We start from the raw sequence: 22,303 nt of genomic DNA on the forward strand, positions 1-22,303 counted from the left end.
AGATATATTATGTGGCATAACTGGTTGTGACCAGTGTCTCAGTGGGGGATAGCTATGGTCATTTAATTAGGGTAAACCACAAAGAATGGGGCAGACAATCCCCATAAAGCTGATGGATATTCCAATACTTATAACTTCACATACTAAAATGATACATGCATACAGATAGCATAATCATAACCAGCAAAATATAACCTTTTCATAGACGTCACTCGACAACCTTTATACAAAATTTGCTGCAAATATATAACACTGGTTGCAACAAGGATTCATACAGTCCTATTTTAATCGGATAACGTCACACCATAGCTAATGCATGAGGGTCCGAGAGCTAGGGGGTAGTAACCCATCTGGTCATATTTCCCTCAGAGACCTAGTTTTGGCTACGAGCCTGGGCTCAGTCTAGGCTCAAACCTGATAGCGACAGTGTTTGGGACATGTGATCTCCTGTGATGGGATGAATGTGTTTTGAAGTCTCTGGTTTCAGGAATGGGACTATCGCTGTTCCAAAGAAGTCTTAATGACTTGTTGTCTCTCTATGGTTACGTCCAAATGGTGATCCTGGCATTATCAGGGAGCCAGAATGCAGTGATCTCCGTTCCTGTGCTGGAGCTTGCAGCACAAGGCCTGCAATCCTCCAGTGGCATTCACAATGCTAGTCTGATAGCTCCCTGTGAATCTGGAGCCAGGGTGAGATGGTACAGGCTCGCTTGGTATGATCTGGTTGTACGAGCCAATGCTCGTGAAGGTGGCGATGCCTCGTGGCACTGCCACCTGTGGCCATGTCCTAGTGCTCCGTTGTATGACATACGCTGCCAGAGGTCAGTCTGTTCCCACCCCAAGTGAGGACTGGCCCTAACCCCCAGTCTTGTTCTTCCATCAGGATTCTGGGCTGTACCTGAAAGAGCTGATTGAGCCGGTGCTGACTTGCTTCAACGATGCTGACAGCCGACTGCGGTACTATGCTTGCGAGGCCCTGTATAACATCGTCAAAGTGGCCAGGGGCTCTGTCCTCCCACACTTCAACGTGCTGTTTGATGGCCTGAGTAAGGTAAGTAGCTTTCCCCTGTGTCTGCCTTCCCTCCCCCATGAAGGTGCAGAGTGGGAGCCCTCACCTGTCACCCTACTAAAGGGGCCACCGGTGCAGATCCCTCCTGCTGCAAGACAGGGTGTAGGCACGCTTGGCTTTGGGGCTGTTCGGCCCTGCTCTTGTAGGAATGTCTGTAGAAGGCTTAGGCCGCTACCGTCGCTGTGTCTGTCCCTTGCTCACTGTGGTTGCAAGAAGAGAGCTGAGCTGAAGGTAGCAGCCGGGAAGTGGTGTTCAGGCATTTCAGATCAGGCTTAGTGTGTGTTCACCTTCTCTTGCCTGGGTCACACCTTCCATTCAGAGTTGTGAACCCAGCTCTGCCCCATGCAACCATCTCCCCAGGCCCTTCCTGGAAACTCATTCAACTTCTAGTCTGAAAGGAAACTGCTGGCAAGAAATGAAGTTGATTTAACCTGTACAAGTGTCAGGGATGTCTTCTCATGGCGAACAACCTTGGGCACTGCTAGGAACCCAGCACAAATACACTTGTCTGTGTCTTTCTCTGGAACCCTGGAACCTGTGATGGCATTTTTGTTTTTGTAACTTGCAGCTTGCCGCTGATCCAGACCCAAATGTGAAAAGCGGCTCTGAACTACTGGACCGACTTCTCAAGGTAATTCCCATTTCCCTTCTTTTAGCTGACTATCCTAGGGACCCATGTCAGAAGGCCCTTGGTGGGGGACGGGGGACAGAGTTATACATTTGTTACATTTCCAGGAGGCTGTACCAGCCAATACAATCACAACTTCATCCTGTGGCTGTGGAAATCGCTCCCTTTCCTGTAGGCGGCTGCTCTGATGGAATGAGATGTTGCTTCACTGGCCATCTCCATGCTAAGGCTTCATACACCTGAAGTATTACTGGGGGGAGGGAGGAGTTGCCTTTAACACAGCAACGGGTGAACATTAATGAAAAGCTTATTGGAGTACCTGTCTCCACCATGCTGCTCCGGGGGAAGGCTGCACTGTGATCAGTAGGTTGCATCTCCCTCACCAGGCTACAGAGTGGGGACTCTACCATTTTTTGTCTCTCATCAGGGTTCCTTGTTCCAGCAGGTGAGCTGGAGTGCTCTGTCTGTAGAGTAGAAGCTGCTGTCTCTTGTAGGAGCCTTTAATTCCAGTTCCTGATCTATGTACAGTGTGGTTCTTACCTGCCCAAACCTCCATATTTCCTCCTCCTAACTCGTAGGACTAACAGGCCCCTTGACCGCTCCCTTCCCTGCTCCCAAATACCAGCCCAGCGCTTGGCATGGTGCAGAGATCCATGTTGGGGAGGTAGCAGAGGGTCACTGTGGGAGAGTCCAGCCCTCCTTACACTCTCCTGTCCACTGTCCCATAAGACTGGAGCAAAGGGATTCACTGTTGCAGGAGATCTGTCATATAGTGTAGGTGAGCCCTAAAAAGGACTAAGGACACTTCTTATTACATATCAGGGTGGTTCAGTCACATGCTGTGGGGCATGAGTTGATTAGTGCGTGAGTCAAGGAAACTTCCCCCCCACTTCCATGTTCAGGGTTGTGCAGTTGGGCTGGTGCATTGTGGGGAGTGAGACTTCACCTGTTTCTGAAACCTCAGTACTGACCACTGCCAAAGGAGGATGCCTGATTCGCTGACCAGTTAGGACACACCCTGTGGTCCTTTGGCTCGAGGACCAATAGTTGAGAGTCATTGCCCATGCCTAGAATTGGCTGATTTGAGCCCCATCCACTGTGGGTGACTTTTCACTTTCTAAAATATGTTCAGCCCCTGACTCGCTAAAAATAGGAAGTGGCCAGCTGGTGTCTGCGCTGGTGCGTAGGGTCTGAGCGCTGGGGGGGCCAAGCCTCATCGCTGCCCTAACCTACCAATGATGGTTGTTTCATAGGACATCGTGACTGAGAGTAACAAGTTTGACCTTGTGGGTTTCATCCCACTCCTGCGGGAGAGGATTTATTCCAACAACCAGTACGCCCGGCAGTTCATCATATCCTGGGTAAGTGTGTATGACATACCACTTGTGACGTCTGCTCCACTGCTGAGGCTCTATCAAGGGGTGATATGGCTGTAGCCCAGGGCTGTCGAGCTCTTGTCCTCCAAAAAGGTCTAACAAAAGCTATCAAACAGCTGTGGCTGCGCTGCAGCTGGGGTTCAGTGTGCCCATCATCATGGTGTCTAGGCACATGTCCTGCTCTAACTTAGTGGATGCAGATGCATGATGTTCACTTTGTCTTGTCCTCAGACTCACTCATTCCTTAAAAGATTGAGTCACTCCTAACTTATTTCCTGCAGTTGGCCGTAGCTGTTGGCTGAGTAGCTCTCCGCAGTTCTGTTGCCATGGACTTGTAGAGTCCCAGAAGATAATGAAAACACGTAGCACATGCCTAACTTGCATAGCACTTTGTACTCTCAAAGTAAGAGCGCAAACAACCCTTCCACTGCCTGGAGGGTAGATAAGTACCCTCTCTTTTGCAGATGGGGCAGGTGTCATGGATTGACTAGTGCGCAGGATGTGGTGACAGAGCTGGGATGAGAACTTCCATGTTCCCTGGTACTTAGGGCATGGCTACACTGAAAACTTCAAAGCTTTGTCATGGGATTAGCTCCATGAGGGGATTGGCTCCGAGCACTGGGAGCGCGGCTCCGAGCACTGGGAGCGCGGCTCCGAGCACTGGGAGCGCGGCTCCGAGCACTGGGAGCGCGGCTCCGAGCACTGGGAGCGCGGCTCCGAGCACTGGGAGCGCGGCTCCGAGCACTGGGAGCGCGGCTCCGAGCACTGGGAGCGCGGCTCCGAGCACTGGGAGCGCGGCTCCGAGCACTGGGAGCCTGTTTCCACTCGTGCTTTAAAGTGCTCAGACTTGCTGCGCTCAGGGGGGTGATTTTTCACCCCCCTGAGTCAGCAAGTTAGTGCTATAAAATGTAAGTGTCGCCAAGCCCTTAGTCCATTGGCCCGCACTGCCCCTTGCGATGGAGAGCCCATTAGGTCATCTAGTCCAGTACCCCCAGCTCAGACAACCGTGCTCTTTACAGTACCACCTACTATTACCAAGTTTACGTGCCCCTCCATTTTTTCACTATTCCTGCACCAAAGCATCCTTCTGGGGTGGTTGGTTTGTTTTTTACTTCTGGTCTTCTCTGAAACTCACTAGGACTCTTTCTTGTCTGTCTTGCTCCTTCCCTGAGTTAGATCCTGGTGCTAGAGTCGGTGCCTGACATTAATCTCCTGGGTTACCTGCCGGAGATCCTGGATGGACTCTTCCAGATCCTGGGAGATAACAGCAAAGAGATCCGGAAGATGTGAGTGTGGTGGGGGGGTGCGGAGCACTGGGTAAACGCTCTGGGCGGGGGGGGAGGAGGAGCGGCGCATGGGGCGCTGGTGAGAGAGGCACAGATTTCACGACCCCAGTTTGAGAACCCCTGATGTAGAGCATGGTTCTCCTGCTGCTCTGATCTAGGCAGAGATGGTATCTGAGAGGCAAGATGCTGACTACTGGGTCAGTGAGGCAGCAGCTCACCATGGGTTTGTCTTCCTGGCAGTTAGCTTGAAGTGTAACTCGAGTGTAGCCCCTAACCCGACTCCTGTTCTCACACACATCTCGAGCTCAGGGGTGCTGTAAACTCAAGCTAGCTGGCCTGGCAGGGGATGTGGGTTGACGGTTAAATGCTGCTGATGCTCAAGCTCAGTAATGCGGTGGGGACGCAGCTGGTCTGTGCAGCGCTCACAGTTGCTGTGTGCAGCCAGTGTTATTTTGTAGTGTGGCTGCTCTCTCTCAAGCTGGGCTAACTCAAGGGGAGTTAACTTGAGTGTGGATAACTCACAGGCATGTGCTTGATGTTGGAAACGCTCAAGCCCCCTGTTCGGATGAGTGCTGACCACCACAGCTGGTGGGAGAAGATACGTGCTCAGATTCACTGCAGCTAACTGGTGATGCCTTGGCTCTTGATGTCAGTTCATATGTACACAGGAAGGTTGGTGTATGGTCCCTGTGTTCTGTAGGCTGAGAATGAGTCTCTTAACTGGTTGTCCTTCCGCCCTGCAGGTGTGAGGTGGCCCTCGGGGAGTTCCTTAAAGAGATCAAGAAGAATCCTTCCAGCGTCAAGTTTGCAGAAATGGCCAATATTCTAGTGATTCACTGTCAGGCTTCTGGTGAGTGTGCAAAGCCCAGTGTACTGGATGGAGCCTGAGTGGCAGCCACGGTCCCTGTGACTGTGACCAAAACCTTTGATTCAGGATTGAAGTCTGTTGTTGGTGTAGACGGCACAGTTCTCCTCTACAGCTCCCCTGCCCCTCCGAGAAAACAGGCTACAATCCCAGCACCAACACAGTACTTGTGTTGGATCACGGTTCGCTCATGGGTGAACCAGCACCAGGCCTTGGACAGGGTTGTGTTTTCAAAGGGAGGATGAGCTGCTTTGCATGGGGCTCTGAAAATCCTGTCTTGGGGAACTTCCCACCATGGAATATACTTGGAAAGCTCTTTGATTAAAGTTGACGGAGAATTGCGTTCCTGGCCCAAGCATGGGATCCCAGTGTTAGAGTTCAGGAAGCCAGGCACCATGCACAGTTAGTATCCGTTCACCTACCAGCATAGTCTGGAATTAAAAATGCTGAGGGGTGGGGTTCACAAGCGCTCACCACTACCCCCACTCCTCTCCCATGGAAGTGGGTGAGTTTTACCAGTGCCTTCAGTGGGCACAGTGTGAAGCTGTCAGTGAGTGCATTTGCCAATCACCCTTCAGGTTGATTCACCACCGTAGTCTACTGGTTGTCAGTTTCTCCGCCAATAAAATGGAGCAGGATTCCGGGTTTCTATCGACCCTTCTGCCTGAGTGTCAAGTGTTGTATAGCAACAGTAGCAGGGGCTTTGCCCCTGACACTGGGATCCCTCATATTGATGTCCCAAATGTCACTGCTCAGCCGGACAGTTTCCACCAGTGCTGTACCAGTGATATTAGAGTGACCGGAGACCTCGCCGCAGATCCAGGCCCTGGTTTGTCCCATGCTCAGAAATGCTTTTTCTCACTCTCAGCAGAATGTGCTTGGAAAGATGCCTTGGTTTAAACAGATTCCTCCTGACTTTATTAGATAAAAGACCTTGGAGCTGCCCCTGCTGGAAGGTGGGCTCAGGCAATGGCCTGAGGGCTAGAAGCATTGCAAGCGTGGCCAGCAAGTCTGGGTCTCTGGGCATGCTGCTGTGCTCCATAGCCTTTAATGCTGTCACCCCTGTGAATTACTACTGCTTGCATTACATCGCTCCAGAATTCCATTCCAGAACACGAAAGCCCTGAATATGACTGTGTGGCCATGGGACACTTCTGCCAGACCCCAAACATGCATGGAGTTATCACTTTGTAAAACAAAATGGTATCCTCCACACAGTGTGACCTCGCACGCCATTGTAGAATTGCATGCCTTGCTAAAAGTGTCATGGCACACCACTGGATTTTAGGTGTCCCAAGGACTGAAAAATTAGGCCCAAGTGCCTCAGGCTTTCTGTGGCATAGATAATTAATATGTTTAAGGTTTCTCATTTTTGGTTTTACCTGATAAACATGGATAATACACCCCATGCAAAAACCACCAAAAATACTTATTTTGATTTTAAAGCAATTGTATCTATTTAAATTCTCTGAATTTACCCATGCCAGGTAAGCCTGTAAACTAGGTCTGCCTCAGTTTTGGAGTGCCAAGTTTCATCTCTGTCTAAACTGGTATTGATTATAAAATAACACTTCTAGCAAAACTGGTGTGACTTTGTGACACCCAGGCCTGAGCAACTGAATCGGGGTAAATCAGGTTATTGATGGAACAGTTTTAAAGGGTTTTATTTGATTCCGTGCATCCTGCTATGTCTGTGGCCTCTTCTCTGGGGTTTACCCCAACTTCAGCCATCGGCAGTTCCCCCTGCCTTAACTGCACTAATGCTGCAAGCTTTGGGTGGAGACGGGGTAAACTGCTATAAGCTAAAAGAAAAGGAGGACTTGTGGCACCTTAGAGACGAACCAATTTATTTGAGCATGAGCTTTCGTGAGCTTTCGTTGCATCCGATGAAGTGAGCTGTAGCTCACGAAAGCTCATGCTCAAATAAATTGGTTAGTCTCTAAGGTGCCACAAGTCCTCCTTTTCTTTTTGCGAATTCAGACTAACACGGCTGTTACTCTGAAACCTGCTATAAGCTGTGATCTGCATTTGTGCAGCTTACTCAGGTCTCAAGCAGGGGTTTGCATAATCTGCGCAAATAGAGGCTGTTCCTGCCTAGACTGGGTGTTCACACTGTTGGTGAGTGGGTCGCTGGATCAGGACAAACCCCCAGTGTGGAGGGGGCTGGAGGCCAAGTGGGAAGAAGGGGGCAGCTGGGTGTGCGGCCAGGCTGGTACCTCATACCAGCACTCACCCTTCTGCTGGCCCCATTAGTTTCTTCAGAATTTTCTTTAAAGCAATCGTCCTACCCCTTGTGGTTCTGAAAGAGACCCCCTGAGTGGGAGCCAGTGCAATGCTGTCTGCCTGTGTTTGCAGACAGGCCTCTTCAACGGCTACTCTGCGGTAGAACCTGGAGAGTTAAGCAGTAAATCCCCTAGCAGCCTCAGGGGAAGGAGGGAGACATGTAGAGCATACTTGGGCCTCTAGGTTGTGGTGGTGACTTAGGTGTACAATTCCTGTGGTGAGGAGCATGTTATAAATACTTAACATTGATGCATGTAGTGCCCTTAACTCCCACTGACATTCATAACACTGAAGCCTAATGATTACCAGCACGTTTACATTTAGCACTTTCACTAAGCATTTTTAACATCCAGCTACGCTTGGCTTTTGGGGATGGATCTTTGGGAGAGCACCCCTCCCTATGACCCTGCTGATGAAACCAAAACCAGAAGCCAAGTGTCCTCTCGTTGTGCATGTTGGGTAGTTTGTTGAGTTTGATCCATTTGTGCCACCTGCCTCTTCCTCAGCTCTCCTTGGTCCCTGTTTTCCAGATGATCTGATTCAGCTGACAGCCATGTGCTGGATGAGGGAATTCATCCAGCTGGCTGGTCGGGTGATGCTGCCCTACTCCTCAGGGATCCTGACCGCTGTTCTGCCATGCCTATCCTATGATGACCGGAAGAAGAGTATCCTTGTTACCCAGATCAGGGGAAGCAGGCACTGCTGCCAGGCTCCAGTGTCTCTGCTTCCTCTCGGTCATGTAGTCATCACCAAGCGTACGCAGCTACGAATGGGTATTCTGGGGGCATTGTTAAAGCTCCTCAGGGAGCTAATCCCAGCTCTCCTGGCCAGAGAGGGTTTGGTGGAAGGGGGGGAAAGAAACAAAAATGTTACAATCTTACCCCTCCTTAGGCCCCTAGGTGGGTTTAAATGACCTGACCAGGCCTGTGAAGAAGGGGAACCCAAATAGGTAAGATCTCTGGGGAGGAGGGAAATCGCATGCTGCATGTGTAATGGGGCCACTGCTGGCCCTTGGTGTCAGTCAGTGGTTAGCCTGGGAAAATCACCTTCTCTGGGGCACGAGGGTGTGAACTCAGGAATGGCCCCTTCCTATAATGATGCTTGAGTCTCCTTGAAGCACTGCCTCCGAGCAGGATGAACTGCCCCATCTCTGTGGAGTGTGAGCGCTGATGTCTGATCACTTAACAGGACATATCTGGTCACCTTAGCAGACCCTTCCAGCTGTGTACTCTGGTGTGATGTGAGAGCAGAGGATCGCTACTTGGATTCGGGGGTTGCTGAGGTGGGACACAAGGAATTAGCCAACCCTCCTGCCACAAATATATAGTTCCCTCCACCCTTGCCCAAAAAAGGGTGGTGGGCAGCAATGTGAGAGGGCAGCTGTCAGAATGTATAGCTTACAGGGATGCTGTCATGGCTGGACAGGGGGTGTGAACTATGTGGGTTAGGGAATGGGAATAGCTCTGATGTATTCTTCTGGGTCCCTGCTGCATGGCTTGTCTAAGGTGTAAAGCATCTTGGATTAGATTGTTCCTTACATCCTCTCTGCTCAGGCATCAAAGAGGTAGCTAATGTGTGTAACCAGAGCCTGATGAAGCTGGTCATCCCAGAAGATGACGAAACGGATGAGGGCAAGCAATCCCTGAGCCTCCAGATGGAACCCAAGGAGGAATCCCTCTCCCAGCAGCAGGTGACCTCCAGCGGTGAGTCCCTTTTCATTGTGGCTTTGTCAGGATGGCACCCAAATAGTTAGCATTTTGGTGCTTCACCTGCATGTCCCAGGGTTGCCTGTTCAGACATATTCCAGTCAAGGCCTTGGGGAGCTGATGGACAGAGCACCTGTGAAGCGCAACATGGGACCCATTTATTAGATGTGTGATTGGGCAGATCGGTCCATCAGAATCAACGAAGCTGACGCTTTCCCCATTGGCTTCCGTTCTTTTGCTGCAGTCCAGTCTGCTAAATGCATATAAAATGTTGCATTTCCTGGCACTTCAAATCCTATTTCACAACTGTGTCCTCAGTCAAGAGAGACCTTCTGATCTGTCTTTTGTTTGTACAGCACGCAGCACAGTGGATCTGCTCCTCCTGATTAGAGCCTGAGGCTGCATCTACACCGCAGGGACTCTACTGACACAGCTACAGCACCATAGCTATGTCGGCATAATCACCTAGTGTAGACACAGCCTATGCCAGCAGAAGGAGTTTTCCATCTGGTGTAGGAACACCGCCTCAACACTGGGGGCTAGGTCAGCATAGCTACAACACTCAGTGGTGTGGATTTTTCACACTCCTCAGCGATGCTGCTATGTCTGAGTGCTTCCGTAATATTAAATCCTAGAAACCATTGAGCATTGTAACTTGGCATGCCCCTTTACAATGCGCAGTCTAGCCTCAATATAGCCCTTGCTCAGTCTAAAGTCAAATGGCTGAAATGCAGGGGTTGTCTGTGGAAGCTATTGTTTGAGCATTTACATCATGGTAGTGAAATGATTTTTCCTTATTCCTGGTTGTAGGTTATGTCAGTACATAATTAACATGGAATCTAGGGACATGGCTCTTGCCTTTTGCATAGGTCCTTGTAAGCTTCATTATTTGGTATTGAGGAGAATTGTAATGACCTCACTCAAGTACCAGTACAACCCAAGTAGAGTGCATGTGCGTCCCTAAACTTTTTTTGCCACTTGCCAGTAACCAAAGTATTTAAAGGGACTTTGTCACCTGAAAAATCACATTTCTGTCTGAATTATTTTGCCTTCTACTATAATGTAAAACCCAAGGTCACTGTAATTGACAGACTTCTTTCTCCAGTTTACTTTATGCACTTGACAGTACCATGTGTATTTGTTAGGTGGTAATGCGCAGGAGCCCCTGTCAGAGACCAGGACTGCATTGTGCTAGGCGCTGTACAAAAAGAGGAAAAAAGACAGTTTCTGCCTCAGAAAGCTTGTAGTCTAGTCAGTTTCATGGCTCCCCCTGTACAGTTTGTGAGTTTCTCTTGCAGAGCAACCCTGGAAAATAAATCCTCTTTGAAGATAAGAAAAAGCCAACACTCTGAGTAGATTCCCCCCAGTGTGCAGTCTGGGACTGTGATGGGGCCCACTGTGCACCCCTGCTTGCTGGGAGCTGATCAAAAAAACAAGGTTTAAGCCAAACAATGTACAAGCCTAACAAGTTGCAAGCGAAAAACTAGCCAACAAGCAACTCGCAAACCAATTAAGCCAAAACCAAGCCCAATTTCTGTGGTCTCCCCACAAGTTTGGCATGTCTGGTAACAACTAGGATAAGTGAGGAAAGGTTAGAGAATAACCCTCCCTCCTTTTTTTCATTTTGTTGTCTTTGCACACTTGACAGCAGTATGCATAGTCTGTCACTATTTCTGCTGCATAGTCTGTTTCTCCTGTTTCTGTTGACATTTTAAAAACAGAGGAAAGAAACATTCAGAATACAAAGACTGTAAAACAAACTGCCCTGAAGAATCACAGCACAGGTGAAATACATTAAAACTGCATCTAAAGAATTGTTGAAACCAATTACAATCAAGTTGATGGAACCTACATACATTTACCAAATTTCAGGATCTATCAAACCTGTGTACTATCCATATTGCTATGCTGGTCAAAAACCTGTACCCTGCTACAGGTAGACTTGGAGCAGCCAGCAGTGTTCTGTGTGTGCTGTCAGCACCAAATCCTGAGTAAAAAGTGGTTTGACCTTTGCACAAAATGTCAATCTGGCAAAAACCCAGCTTACCTTCAGTCACTCCTCATACCCTGAAGTGGCATTGCATGCTTTCTCAGCCATGTCGCCAGGATGGACAAAAGCATCCCAGCACACCGTGCCCTCAAATCTCCGTTGGCATGTGACGGGGTGCACACTCTGACCCTGCCTGGCATTGCCTGTGGGGCCACTCCAGAGAGACCACTGTCCTTAGTAGACTGTGTTGTGTCAGAGTGACCACAGGCAATGGCATCACACCTGGCATTGTGTAGCGAATTTCCCAGTTCTATCTTAATCCTAGGAGTCAATGAGTCTTTGGGGCAGCATGGAAGAGGCCATGTAAGTGATCACAATGCTAAGAAGAAGAGCAACAGTACTTCACAAGTCTCCTGTCAAGTCACTGCCTGGTAGGTCCTTAGGATCTTTTTAAATGTGACTTGATCTTCACCCAAAAAGTTATTTATAGGGGCTATCCTACTTATGGCCAACAGTTGACACAGAAGTGTGTTTAGCAGTTAACTCCTCCTCACCTAGAGGTCTCGGGCAGTGACCATCTTTTTGTTATGTTTGTGCAATGCATAGCACAGTGGGGTCCATGACTAGGGCTCCTCACCACCAATTTGAATACTAGTTGCTTTTAAGGTAGCATCTACATTAAGAAAATGACCTAATGTATTGCTGACAATGGCTATCAGCAACAGGTCCCCTGTGGTGTCTGTTGCCAAAACAGTCTTGATTGCACTCGAGCATGATCATCCACTGACTCTCAATCACATTTTCTGCAGGGGTGTTGAAAATAGGTTCACTTAGTTCACTTTACCTCTTTGCCATTGGCTCAGGACAAACTGACGCAGATGACTGCTGTCAGAAACAAATGACTTTTCCAGTGCATGCAGGGCTTTCAGGCCACACATTCACAGCTGGCAACATCATTCTCCTAGTAGCCAAGATAGCAAAATCCATGAAAGACATGGGAGTGCGATCACTCTCGTCTGGGATTTAGGGGCTGGCAGTTTCATTTGTATATGGCAGGGGTGGGCAAACCGTGGATCACGAGCCGCCTGTGGCTCTTTTTCAGTTAAAATGTGCACGGCTCACGGAGGCTGCACCCTGCCCTGGCACTGGAGGCCCAGGCTTGGCATATCCCAAGGCTTCCTTCCCTGGCTGCATCCCTGCTGGGAGGTTGCAGGGCTGCAGCGGGGAAGGCACATCCCAGCACTTTTAGATGTTTCCAAAGCAGGGCTGTAACCAGAAACTTCCTGACTTTCACCAGGTGTGCAGCGTGAACAAAACAGCTGGAGAAGCAGTTTTTTCCAGCTGTAGCATTGGTGGTTCAGTGGTAGAATTCTCACCTGCCACGCAGGAGGCCCGGGTTCGATTCCCAGCCAATGCAAGAGCGAGGCTTTTTTTCTTAATTAAAAGTGATTGCCATGCACCAACCTAACCCTCTGTCCTAGTTAGCCCTTTCCAGGGGACTGACTTAACAAATATGAAACCGAGTAAATCCCATTTCTAGCACCATGGGGAGAGGAGCGTTCACATTAAGTATAACCCCTGTGAATCGCCCCTAGTTCTAGTGTTGCAATGTTGCGGTGTTCTCACTAGATCACGCTTTGCCTGGTCTGTGTTGAGTTGCTGACGTAGCAGCTTCAGTGTATGTGAGGAGCAGTTCCTGGCCCGGGGTGTCCCTGGGACTCTGGGCCTGTCTGCGCTATGGAAGCACATCTGCAGCTCTGCCACCCGAGTGCCAGCGATGCCCCAACGTCGATGGTGGGGGGTTTCCATCAGTGTCAATATCCCACTTCTCCAAGTGGCCCGAGCGAAGTCACTGGAAGAATTCCTTCGCTGCACCTACAGCGGGGTCAGGCTGGCTTACGTACGGCCCTTGGGGTGTAAATTTTTCACAGCCTGAGTGCCGTGACTGGGTCGATCTAAATGTTGTATAGACCAGGGCTCAGTCCTTAAACGACTGGTCCAGCCTTTCCTGCAGCCGGGATATTGGTGGCTCGGTGCAGAATTCTCGCTTGCCATGGAGGCCGCCGGCATTTGATTCCTGGCCAGTCTAGGAGCAGCCTTTTGAAATGTAAGCCAGTCTATCTGGAGGGGTGTGGGACTGCAGTGTGAAACGTACAGCCCCAGACTTCTCTTCCTAGGCTGAGGTTTTCAACCAGCTTTGCTGCTTCAGTTGCTGGTTGACAGGCTGCCAGCCTTTTGTAACCATCGGAGAGCAGGTGCTGCTCTCTCCCTCCCTCAGGGTGCTGGCTTGGACACTGCAGAATCTGCTCTCCAGTGACTCTGAGCTGATCAGGAGCAGAATGAACAGTGTTCACATCACCCGCTCCTTGTACAGAGGCAGATCTGGCCAGGGTGGGGAAGACTCTGACTTGGATCTGCATTTCATGATGTAACCAGTATCTCATACAATTCCTTAGGCTATTACCGGGAGTAGATTCCAGGTAGCAGCTAGAGGGGTTCAGGAACGGGGGGTGGGGCTGGAAGGTGTGTAGGGAGGAAAATATTTCCCCTTCCCCACCTATTGTTGAATGGCTTAAAAACCAGTGCAATTCCCAGTGATACGTGCTGCGTTAAGAGCCCTGCAGCCAGAGGCCTTGTTCACCCCCAGACCAGCTACAGTATGAACTTTCCTATCATGCCTGTTCCCTGACCCAAATGGGACCAGTTCTGGGTCTGAGAAAGCCAGCCTGTGTGGCATTCAGGCCTTCCCTTGCCTGTCAATGGAGGGACTGGTCAGTGCCAGATGGGGTGGTATGGTTTGTGACTGGACACCCTGCCCCATTACTAATTGGACTGGGACCCAAGATGTCCGTTCTCAGATATACCAGTCAGTCACTGGATGGGGAAGTGACCAGATCGTCTAGTTCAGTTCCTTAGAGACTAACCAATTTATTAGAGCATAGCTCACGAAAGCTTATGCTCTAATAAATTGGTTAGTCTCTAAGGTGCCACAAGTCCTCCTTTTCTTTTTGCGAATACAGACTAACACGGCTGCTACTCTGAAACTAGTTCAGTTCCATTAACTTAATTTTGGGGCAAGGTTGGAATTTCTTCCTCTGAAGTTAGGAAACCAGTTTGCAAGCCTTGATGGTGCTAGCTGGGTTCCTTTTATGTAAGAGCTGTGGCAAGGTGGCCAATGTTAGTCTGGTGGGTCCTGCGCTTTGCTTGGCGGGGAGCTAAGATGCCACCCTTTGCCCCTGCTCTGGGGTGCCGAGGGCCTCGCTACTAGCCTGGGAAGGTGTTAGAGGAGGGAAGCGGGGAAAGGGTCTGGGTTTGCTCCGAGTCCCAGCCCCTCTCAACTCCTGCGGGTTTCTTACCCTCATCCCCCTTAGGTGGGGTTACCCTCGGTCCTTAAATGCTGGGGGGAAGGGAGTCTCCCTTCCTTCAGTTCTCAGGTCTTCCAAATCTCTCCACACACCTCCAAGCTCCAGTCCTTTTTCCTTCCTTCTCCTCCTATGTCTGCCTGATGCAGGGGGGATTTATTAGGTTCCTAACAGGGCCTTAATTGACTGCAGGTGCTCCGATTAACCTGCAGCTACCTTCCCTAGTCTACAGGGAACCACGCCTTAATTAGCCTTGAGCTTGTATATTTCTCCTCTAGCACTCTCCCACTGCTCCCTGGCCCTCCTGTATCACACATCTCTTCTCCCCCCCGCTCAGCACCGCGGGGTTGGGTTACTTGGGACGAGAGACAGTGTTGTCGTGACAGGTTGTCCGCGTTGCCCTGTTGGCTTCCGGTACTATGCTGTATCCAGAAGTGGAAAGGTTGTAGGGATAGAAACCATCTAGTCACTCGTGCATTCTTCTCCTTGTTTGTGTGCATCCATTGGAGTGGGGCATGGTCTGTCACAAGGGTGAACCGCCGCCCCATCAGGTAGTACTGTAGAATCTCCATGGTCCATTTAACCGATAGGCATTCCTTTTCTACTACGGCGTACTGTTGTTCCCTGGGCTGGAGCCTTTGGCTAAGGTAAAGGATTGGGTGCTCCTCATCCCCCACCGTCTGTGAAAGGACAGCCCCAAGTCCTACCTCTGAGGCGTCTGTTTGTAGGATGAATTCCTTTTTGAAATCTGGGGCTATGAGCACCGGGTGGCTGCAAAGGGCCATCCTTAGGTCTGTGAAAGCTTCTTCTGCCGTTTCGGTCCACTTAACTATCTCCAGGCCCCGAGCTGTTATCAGGTCTGTCAGAGGTGCCGCCCTTGTGGCAAAGTGAGGGATGAACCGGCGATAGTACCCTACTATCCCTAAGAATGCTCTGACTTGCTTCTTGCGGCTTGGGCGAGGCTATTCCTGTATTGCCTCCCCTTTGTTCCATTGGGGCTTCACCAGACCCCTTCCGACTACATACCCGAGGTTTCTGGCCTCAGCTAACCCTATTGCACATTTGGACAGGTTAGCAGTGAGGCCAGCCTGTCTAAGAGCATCTAGTACTGCTTCCGCTTTCCCCAGGTGCGTCTCCCAGTCAAGGCTATGTATTACCACATCATCTAAATAGGCAGCAGCATACTTGGCATGGGGTCGAAGCAATCTGTCCATAAGTAATCTGTCCATCTGCCCATGGAGCCCCAAAGGGAGGATGGTATATTGGGAAAGGCCATCAGGTGTAGAGACAGTGGTTTTTTCCTTGGCGTCCTCAGCCAGGGGGATCTGCCAGTAGCCTTTTGTCAAATCCAAGGTGGTTAAGTATCGGGCCTTAACCTAACTGATCCACCAGCTCATCAATACATGGTATTGGGTAGGCATCGAATTAGGATACCTCATTTAACTTCCGGAAGTCGTTACAAAACCTCAGGCTGCCGTCAGGCTTGGGGACCAAGACAATAGGGCTGGACCACTGGCTGTGAGATTCCTCAATCCCCCCCAAGTTCCAGCATCTTCTTTACTTCTGCCCTAATTTCTTCTCTTTTTTGCCTCTGGTATGCAATAGGGTTTTATTGTCACCCTTGCTCCAGGACAGGTGACTATGTGGTGTTGGATCAGCATCGTATGGCCTAGTTGTGTGGAGAACACGTCTTGGTTCCTCTGGATCATTTCAACAACCTCTGTATGTTGTTCTGGGGCTAATTTGGGGATATCTTTACCTGCCCTTGTGGGCCATCTGCCTGGGATTGAACCGGCAGGACAGCCAGGAACGTCTCCCGATCATGCTAGGGTTTCAGTAAGTTGATATGGTATATCTGCTCTGGCCTTTGGCGATCTGGCTGCTTCACCTTATAATTCACCTCCCCAACAGCTTCCACGATCTCATAGGGTCCATGCCAGCTGGCCAGGAGCTTACTTTCTGTTGTTGGTACCAGCACCCGTTCTCCTGGTTGAAGTTCTTGTGTTCTTGCCCGACGATTGTAGTAGGTTCGTTGGGACTCTCGTGCTTTTTCCAAATGCTCTCGTACTATGGGGGTCACTTGGGCTATTCGTTCTCTCATTTGGGCTACATGTGTAATGATGTTCTTCCCCAGGTTGGGTTGTTCCTCCCATTCTTCCTTTGCGATGTCTAATATGCCGCATGGGTGGCGTCCATACAGTAACTCGAAGGGAGAGAATCCAGTAGATGCTTGGGGAAACTTCTCCCATACCTGAAGTTTGCAATATGAGGAGGGTATCCCAGTCTTTGGCCACCACCTTTCGGATCATGCTCTTGAGAGTTCGGTTAAATCGCTCAACCAGACCATCTGTTTGGGGATGACAGACTGAGGTTCGCAAGGTTTGGATGTGGAGCAGGGTACATAAGTCTTTCTTTACTCTCAACATGAAGGGAGTCCCTTGGTCTGTCAGGATCTCCTTAGGGATGCCTACCCTAACAAGGCCTTAATTGACTGCAGGTGCTCCAATTAACCTACAGCCACCTTCCCTAGTCTACAGGGAACCACGCCTTAATTAGCCTTGAGCTTGTATATTTCCCCTCTAGCACTCTCCCACTGCTCCCTGGCCCTCCTGTATCACAGGGCTAAAGGGGGAGGAAGGCTGGGCTGAGGTGGATGAGTAACATCTGAATGCTAGGTAGACTTGGAGAGCTATAGCTTGAGCTTGTCCTAGTGAAAATATCCTCATGGCCACCTTCCTTCACTAGAGGGCACCAGGAGAGAGTGTCTGTGTATGGACCCATGTTAATGTAAAGTGCCTGCTGCAGTGTGGTGTTGGACCTGGGGGTGAGCTCTTCCAGAGGCCTGAATGACTGTCTTCATTGCACAGATCTACAGGGTACTGCGGTGTTCTCCAGCCAGGGGGATGAGTAGGAGTCGCTGTCTCAATCTGCCCCATCAAAGCAGCTAACTAGTGCTCCTTTGATCTTCCTCTAGGCTGCCTGGAAGCCTCCAGCAATTCCAGCCTCAGCAGCACCAGTGTCTTCAATGCAAGCAGGTAAAGTAATGGTTATTGCTTGAGAATGGCATGCGTGGGATACAGGTCAGTGAGACCTCCTTTCCCTTTTGTTGAGGCGGGGAGAGACTTGGCCGGGGTGAGGATGGAGGGGCGTTGTCAGGGCTGCAATAAGGGCAGCAGACCAATACATGTGCGCTGACAAGGCTGTCAGAGGGAGGCCTGGCCATGCAGGCTCTGGCTCTAACCAGTGCCACTCCTGTGCTCTTAGAGACTCCAAACTCCTTTTTGAGGGCCCCTAAAACAAGACACTTGGCCTTCTGGGAGCTGGCATGCCCAAGGGAGGGGTGGGCGTTTGTGAGGCAGGAGCTCTCTGCAGGGGGTGAAGGAATCAGCGCTTCAAACGCGCCATGGACAGAACCACGACCCCACCTGTCCCAGCCTTCCCTGCTCACCCCCTTCACTCCACCCAGCATGAGACCCTGATGACTGAAAAGGGGAGGCTCCCAGCCCAATTCGCAGAGACCTCCCAGAGGAGGGGAGAAGGCGAAGTAAATTCAGCTGTATCCCTGCCTGCTTGGGAAGCCAAGGAGATCACTGGCCTATTGCGAGTCTTGTTAGCTCAGCTCCGTCCAGGAGGTCCCCTCAGCAATGGATGCTGCTCTAGGAACCTAGAGAGAGAGTGGGAATAGCTGCTGTACGTTTCTGTCCTGCACAGCTGGGGTGAAGTTGCAGAAACTCTGCGTGGGGTCAGGTTTCAGAGGGGCAGCCGTGTTAGTCTGTATCAGCAAAAACAACGAGCAGTCCTTGTGGGACCTTAGAGACTAACAAATTTATTTGGGCATAGGCTTTCGTGAGCTATGAAAAGCCCATGAAAGCTTATGCCCAAATAAATTTGTTAATTTCTCAGGTGGCACAAGGACTGCTTGTTGTTTCTCCGTGGGGTGCCCCTTAGTATGGAGCTGACGGTTAATACATCCAGTCCCACATTCCTTGCGCGTGCACAGCTTAATGAAAGGCTTTGTTCTAAGCTTGGGTAAAACCTGAATAGACTTCAATACCACCAGCTCACCAGAGAGTGTCACTGTAACTCAGGTGTTAATATGCCTTTGCACTAGTTTAAAGGCACACAATCAAACTACAGTCCCATCTCATGGGTTACTGTACCTGCTGGAGTCCCCCTGTTAGTTTTTGTGCCTTTACAGTCCTAGGCCCTGAGTCAGTAGACACACGTGCTTAACCGTACGTGCAACAACAGTGGCCATAGAAGTCACTGGCGACTTGTCACCTGCTTAAAGTGAAGTACTTATCAGTGTGCAGTTTTGAGCCTTATCTCTCCCCTGTGTGTAACACAGCCTGGAAACTGACTAGCCAATGGGCTGTCAAATGCACCAAGTTAATGATAAAAGCCTTATACTGCAGAGTGTTAACTACTCACCAGTGGGCCAGTCCTGGAGTGTCCTGTCCCCCAGCGCATCACTGCCTTCCTTTGGAGTGTCAGGTATCTTTCCTGGAGAGGGGAATACCATCCCAGATTTGATGGGCTGATCTGCAGTGGGTCCACCATCATTACTGGCATAATGGGAGACCCAAAGACCTCACCTGATATCAGAACCCCTTGTGCTAGGTGCTGTACAAACGTGGTAAGAGACAGTCCCTGCTCTGAAGCGTTTACAACCAAAGTCGACACAGAGGGTGGGCGGGAGGGGGGGAAAAGAAGTGTAGCGAGGTTACATGACTTTTTTTTTCCAAGGTCCCCCTACAGATTAGTAGCAGAGCTAGGATTAGAACCCACGTCTCTGGGTTTCCTCATGATCTCAAGCCACTAGACCAGGGGTGGGGAAACTACGTCCGCATCCGGCCCACTAACCAATTTAATCTGACCTTCAAGCTCCTGCTCAAGCGGGGTCAGGGAACGCTTCACGCATGCATGCTGCGGCTCCCGGAAGCAGCTTCATGTCCCCCCACTCCTACTCCTACGTTTAAGGGCAGCCAGGTGGCTCCGTGCGCTGCCCCCCTCCCAAGTGCCGCCCCCGCAGCTCCCATTGGCTGTGGCGTGGCCGCGCCTCCACGTAGGAGTCAGAGGAGGAACATGCTGCTGCTTCCAGGAGCTGCTTGAGGTAAGTGCTGCCTACAGCCTGCACCCCCGACCCTCTCCCGTGCCCCAACCCCCTGCCCCAGCCCTGATCCCCCTCCCGCTCTCCGAACCTCTTGGTTCCAGCCCGGAGCACCCTCCTGCACCCCAAATACCTCATCCCCAGCCCCACCCCACAGCCTACACCCCCAGCCAGAGCTCTCACCCCTCCTGCCCCCCTCCAACCCGCTGCCCTAGCCTGGAGTCTCCTCCTGCACCCTGAACTCCTCATTTCTGGCCCCAGAGCCTGCACCCCCAGCCAGAGCCCTCACCCCCTCCTGCACCCCAACCCCAATTTCGTGAGCATTCATGGCCTGCCATCCAATTTCCATACCCAGATGTGGCCCTCGGGCCAAAAAGTTTCCCCACCCCTGTACTAGGCCACCGAACTGTGTCCCTTTAATAGTGCATTGAATTTTTTATACCCAAGCTGTCGCTGATGCAAGTTTCATCAGTGGACTTTACATGTAAGATGTTAAATAGAATTCGTTTAATGGCCTGTCGCTTCAGAGCCCACTCGCGCAGAGCATTCACTGCTGATGCGGACGGTCTGCCAAGCTGATTTCTCAGGAGCTTTTTTTTTTCTTTAAATCGTGCGGGTGAAGTGTGCGGTGATACTGGAAATGAGCAGCCTCCACCCACAGGGCCAGTACAGCACAGGCGGTGCTGGGGCAAGTTTCCCCACACCCTGCCATTGCACCCCATCCACATTCTGAAGAGATGGATGCGAGCGTTGGTCAGTTTCTGTGCCAAAGGCCTCTGTGGCTCTCCAAAGTGAGCGTCAATGTGATGGCTGCTCTCGCACTGTCGACCTTTGTCCTTTAGGAAACGGACTGAGTCAGCGGCTGGATGTGAACTGTTGTTGGTCACTCTCCATCTGGGTTGGAGACAAGCTGATGGCTGAGAGAGAGAGAAGGCTCCTTCAATCTCGTGAGCCATCCAGTCATGCATGTTCCAGTGAAGCATTGATGCTGATGGATCTGGAGCCTTAGCCCCCTACTCTGAAGTGCCTTGCAAAGGGATGCAGATCAGCTCAGGCAGATGGATGGGGTGATCTAACAGGGCTCCCCCATTCCTGACTTCTAGAATAGTGTAGCTGGATGTCTTTTTAAAATGCTGCCTAGGTTCTTATCCCACCTGCAGCCTCCTCGTATCTGAGCACCGTGCAATCCATGCATTAAGTGACGTGACCGTCACATGGGGCTTGCCCTTGCTCTCGTCCTCTCCCCGGGGAGATGTGTGTGCGCAGTGGCACGTTTTGTTTTGATAGGGTTTTGTTTGTTTTCGGATGTCCATGCTGCTCTTTGTTTGTTGAGAAGGCAGGTTGCATTGGAGTACAAGGTGGGAAGGTTTCTCATGGTACTTAATTCCTGGGGGAGTCTGATCCATAGTCTGGGACTGGCCCCCTAGAATGTGCTCTGTCCTCTGCGGACGAGTTCAACCCACGTGCTAGGAAATTCTGTTGTACCAGGGGAGTGGAGATATTGACCATTCTTTATCCTGGAGCTTTGAACACCCTGGGCCCTAGGTATTGAGCACCTTGAAGACAAACCTTGAAGGGGACTCTCCACTGGCTTCCCATAGAGTGTAGGACAGGGGTGATGTGTTGCTGAGGAGAGATCCTGCAGTGTTTCCAGAAGGCGGATGGCTTCAGGCCCAGGTATGTAGGAAGTACTGGGCAGCTTTGACACAAACTAATTTACACTGCAGAGTGTTAACTACTCACCAGTGAGCCAATCCTGGAGTGTCCCATCCCCCAGTACACCACTGCCCTCCTTGGGAGCGTCAAGTATTTCTTCTGGAGAAGGAAATACTATCCCATATTTAATGGGCCGATCCACAATAGCAATTCCTATGTAAAAGCCCACTTCTTGAGGTTAAAAGGGGCAGAGTTACTTGTATTTTCCCCTGTTAGATGTTTTCAAGGACCTGAAGCTGGGGTGCACTGGGTGCTACAGATGCACAAAAAATCAAGGAAGGACATATTAACAGTGGGTAAGGAGGCCCTTCCTGGCATTTAATGACTAGCTGGGGAAACTGAGGCAAAGCCAACTCAAAGGTAATCGTTGTTATAACCCTAGTACAATGGCTTCCCATGGGCATTTTCTTCTCTTGCATGCTGAGCTCTGTGCTGCTGCTGTCTGGTAGAAGTACTAATCAGGCTGTTTTGGTTTTTTAGCCATTACTGGCATGGAAGAAGCAAAACTCCCTTGTTGGTGACACACAACAGCACTGAGCTTATTCTGTTTTGCCCTTTCCCCCACTCTGGGTGTGTCTAGCTCCTTGTGGCAGGGACCATCCGCTATTGTGTGTGCACAGAACCTAACACAGTGGGGCCCTGGTCCACAACTGTGGCTCCTAGGCACTACAGTATCCCAAATAATTAACCTTCTGTACCAAGCAGATAACATCCGCCATTGGGGCTAGGGTTACTTCAGAGAGCGGAAGTAATGAGGCGGTGGATGTGTCTCAGCTGAGTGGAGGTTAGAGAGCAGGATTTGCAGGGAGCCTTGTTTCAGAGCTATCCTAAACCTTTTGAAACAGGAGACGCCGGGCAGGAATTAGCAGTGGGTTTGACGGTCATTGGACAAGCTTACCCCATTCCGCATGA

At 50.5% G+C, this 22,303-nt stretch overlaps 1 protein-coding gene across 4 annotated transcripts in view; it reads left to right on the top strand.

Moving 5' to 3' along the window:
* VAC14 (VAC14 component of PIKFYVE complex) overlaps positions 1-22,303 on the top strand; it is a 191,605-nt gene that overhangs the window by 21,918 nt on the left and 147,384 nt on the right. For all 4 annotated transcript variants that reach the window (XM_084644950.1, XM_084644951.1, XM_084644948.1 and 1 more), the window contains 8 exons: positions 884-1,051; positions 1,638-1,700; positions 2,951-3,058; positions 4,250-4,359; positions 5,103-5,209; positions 8,038-8,172; positions 9,061-9,210; positions 17,540-17,600. In XM_084644950.1, coding sequence (XP_084501076.1) covers positions 884-1,051; positions 1,638-1,700; positions 2,951-3,058; positions 4,250-4,359; positions 5,103-5,209; positions 8,038-8,172; positions 9,061-9,210; positions 17,540-17,600 — 902 coding nt within the window. The remainder of the gene's footprint in view (positions 1-883; positions 1,052-1,637; positions 1,701-2,950; positions 3,059-4,249; positions 4,360-5,102; positions 5,210-8,037; positions 8,173-9,060; positions 9,211-17,539; positions 17,601-22,303) is intronic.

The sequence above is a fragment of the Lepidochelys olivacea genome (assembly GCF_965140295.1).
Source record: "Lepidochelys olivacea isolate rLepOli2 genome assembly, chromosome: 12".
Lineage (NCBI taxonomy): Eukaryota > Metazoa > Chordata > Testudines > Cheloniidae > Lepidochelys > Lepidochelys olivacea.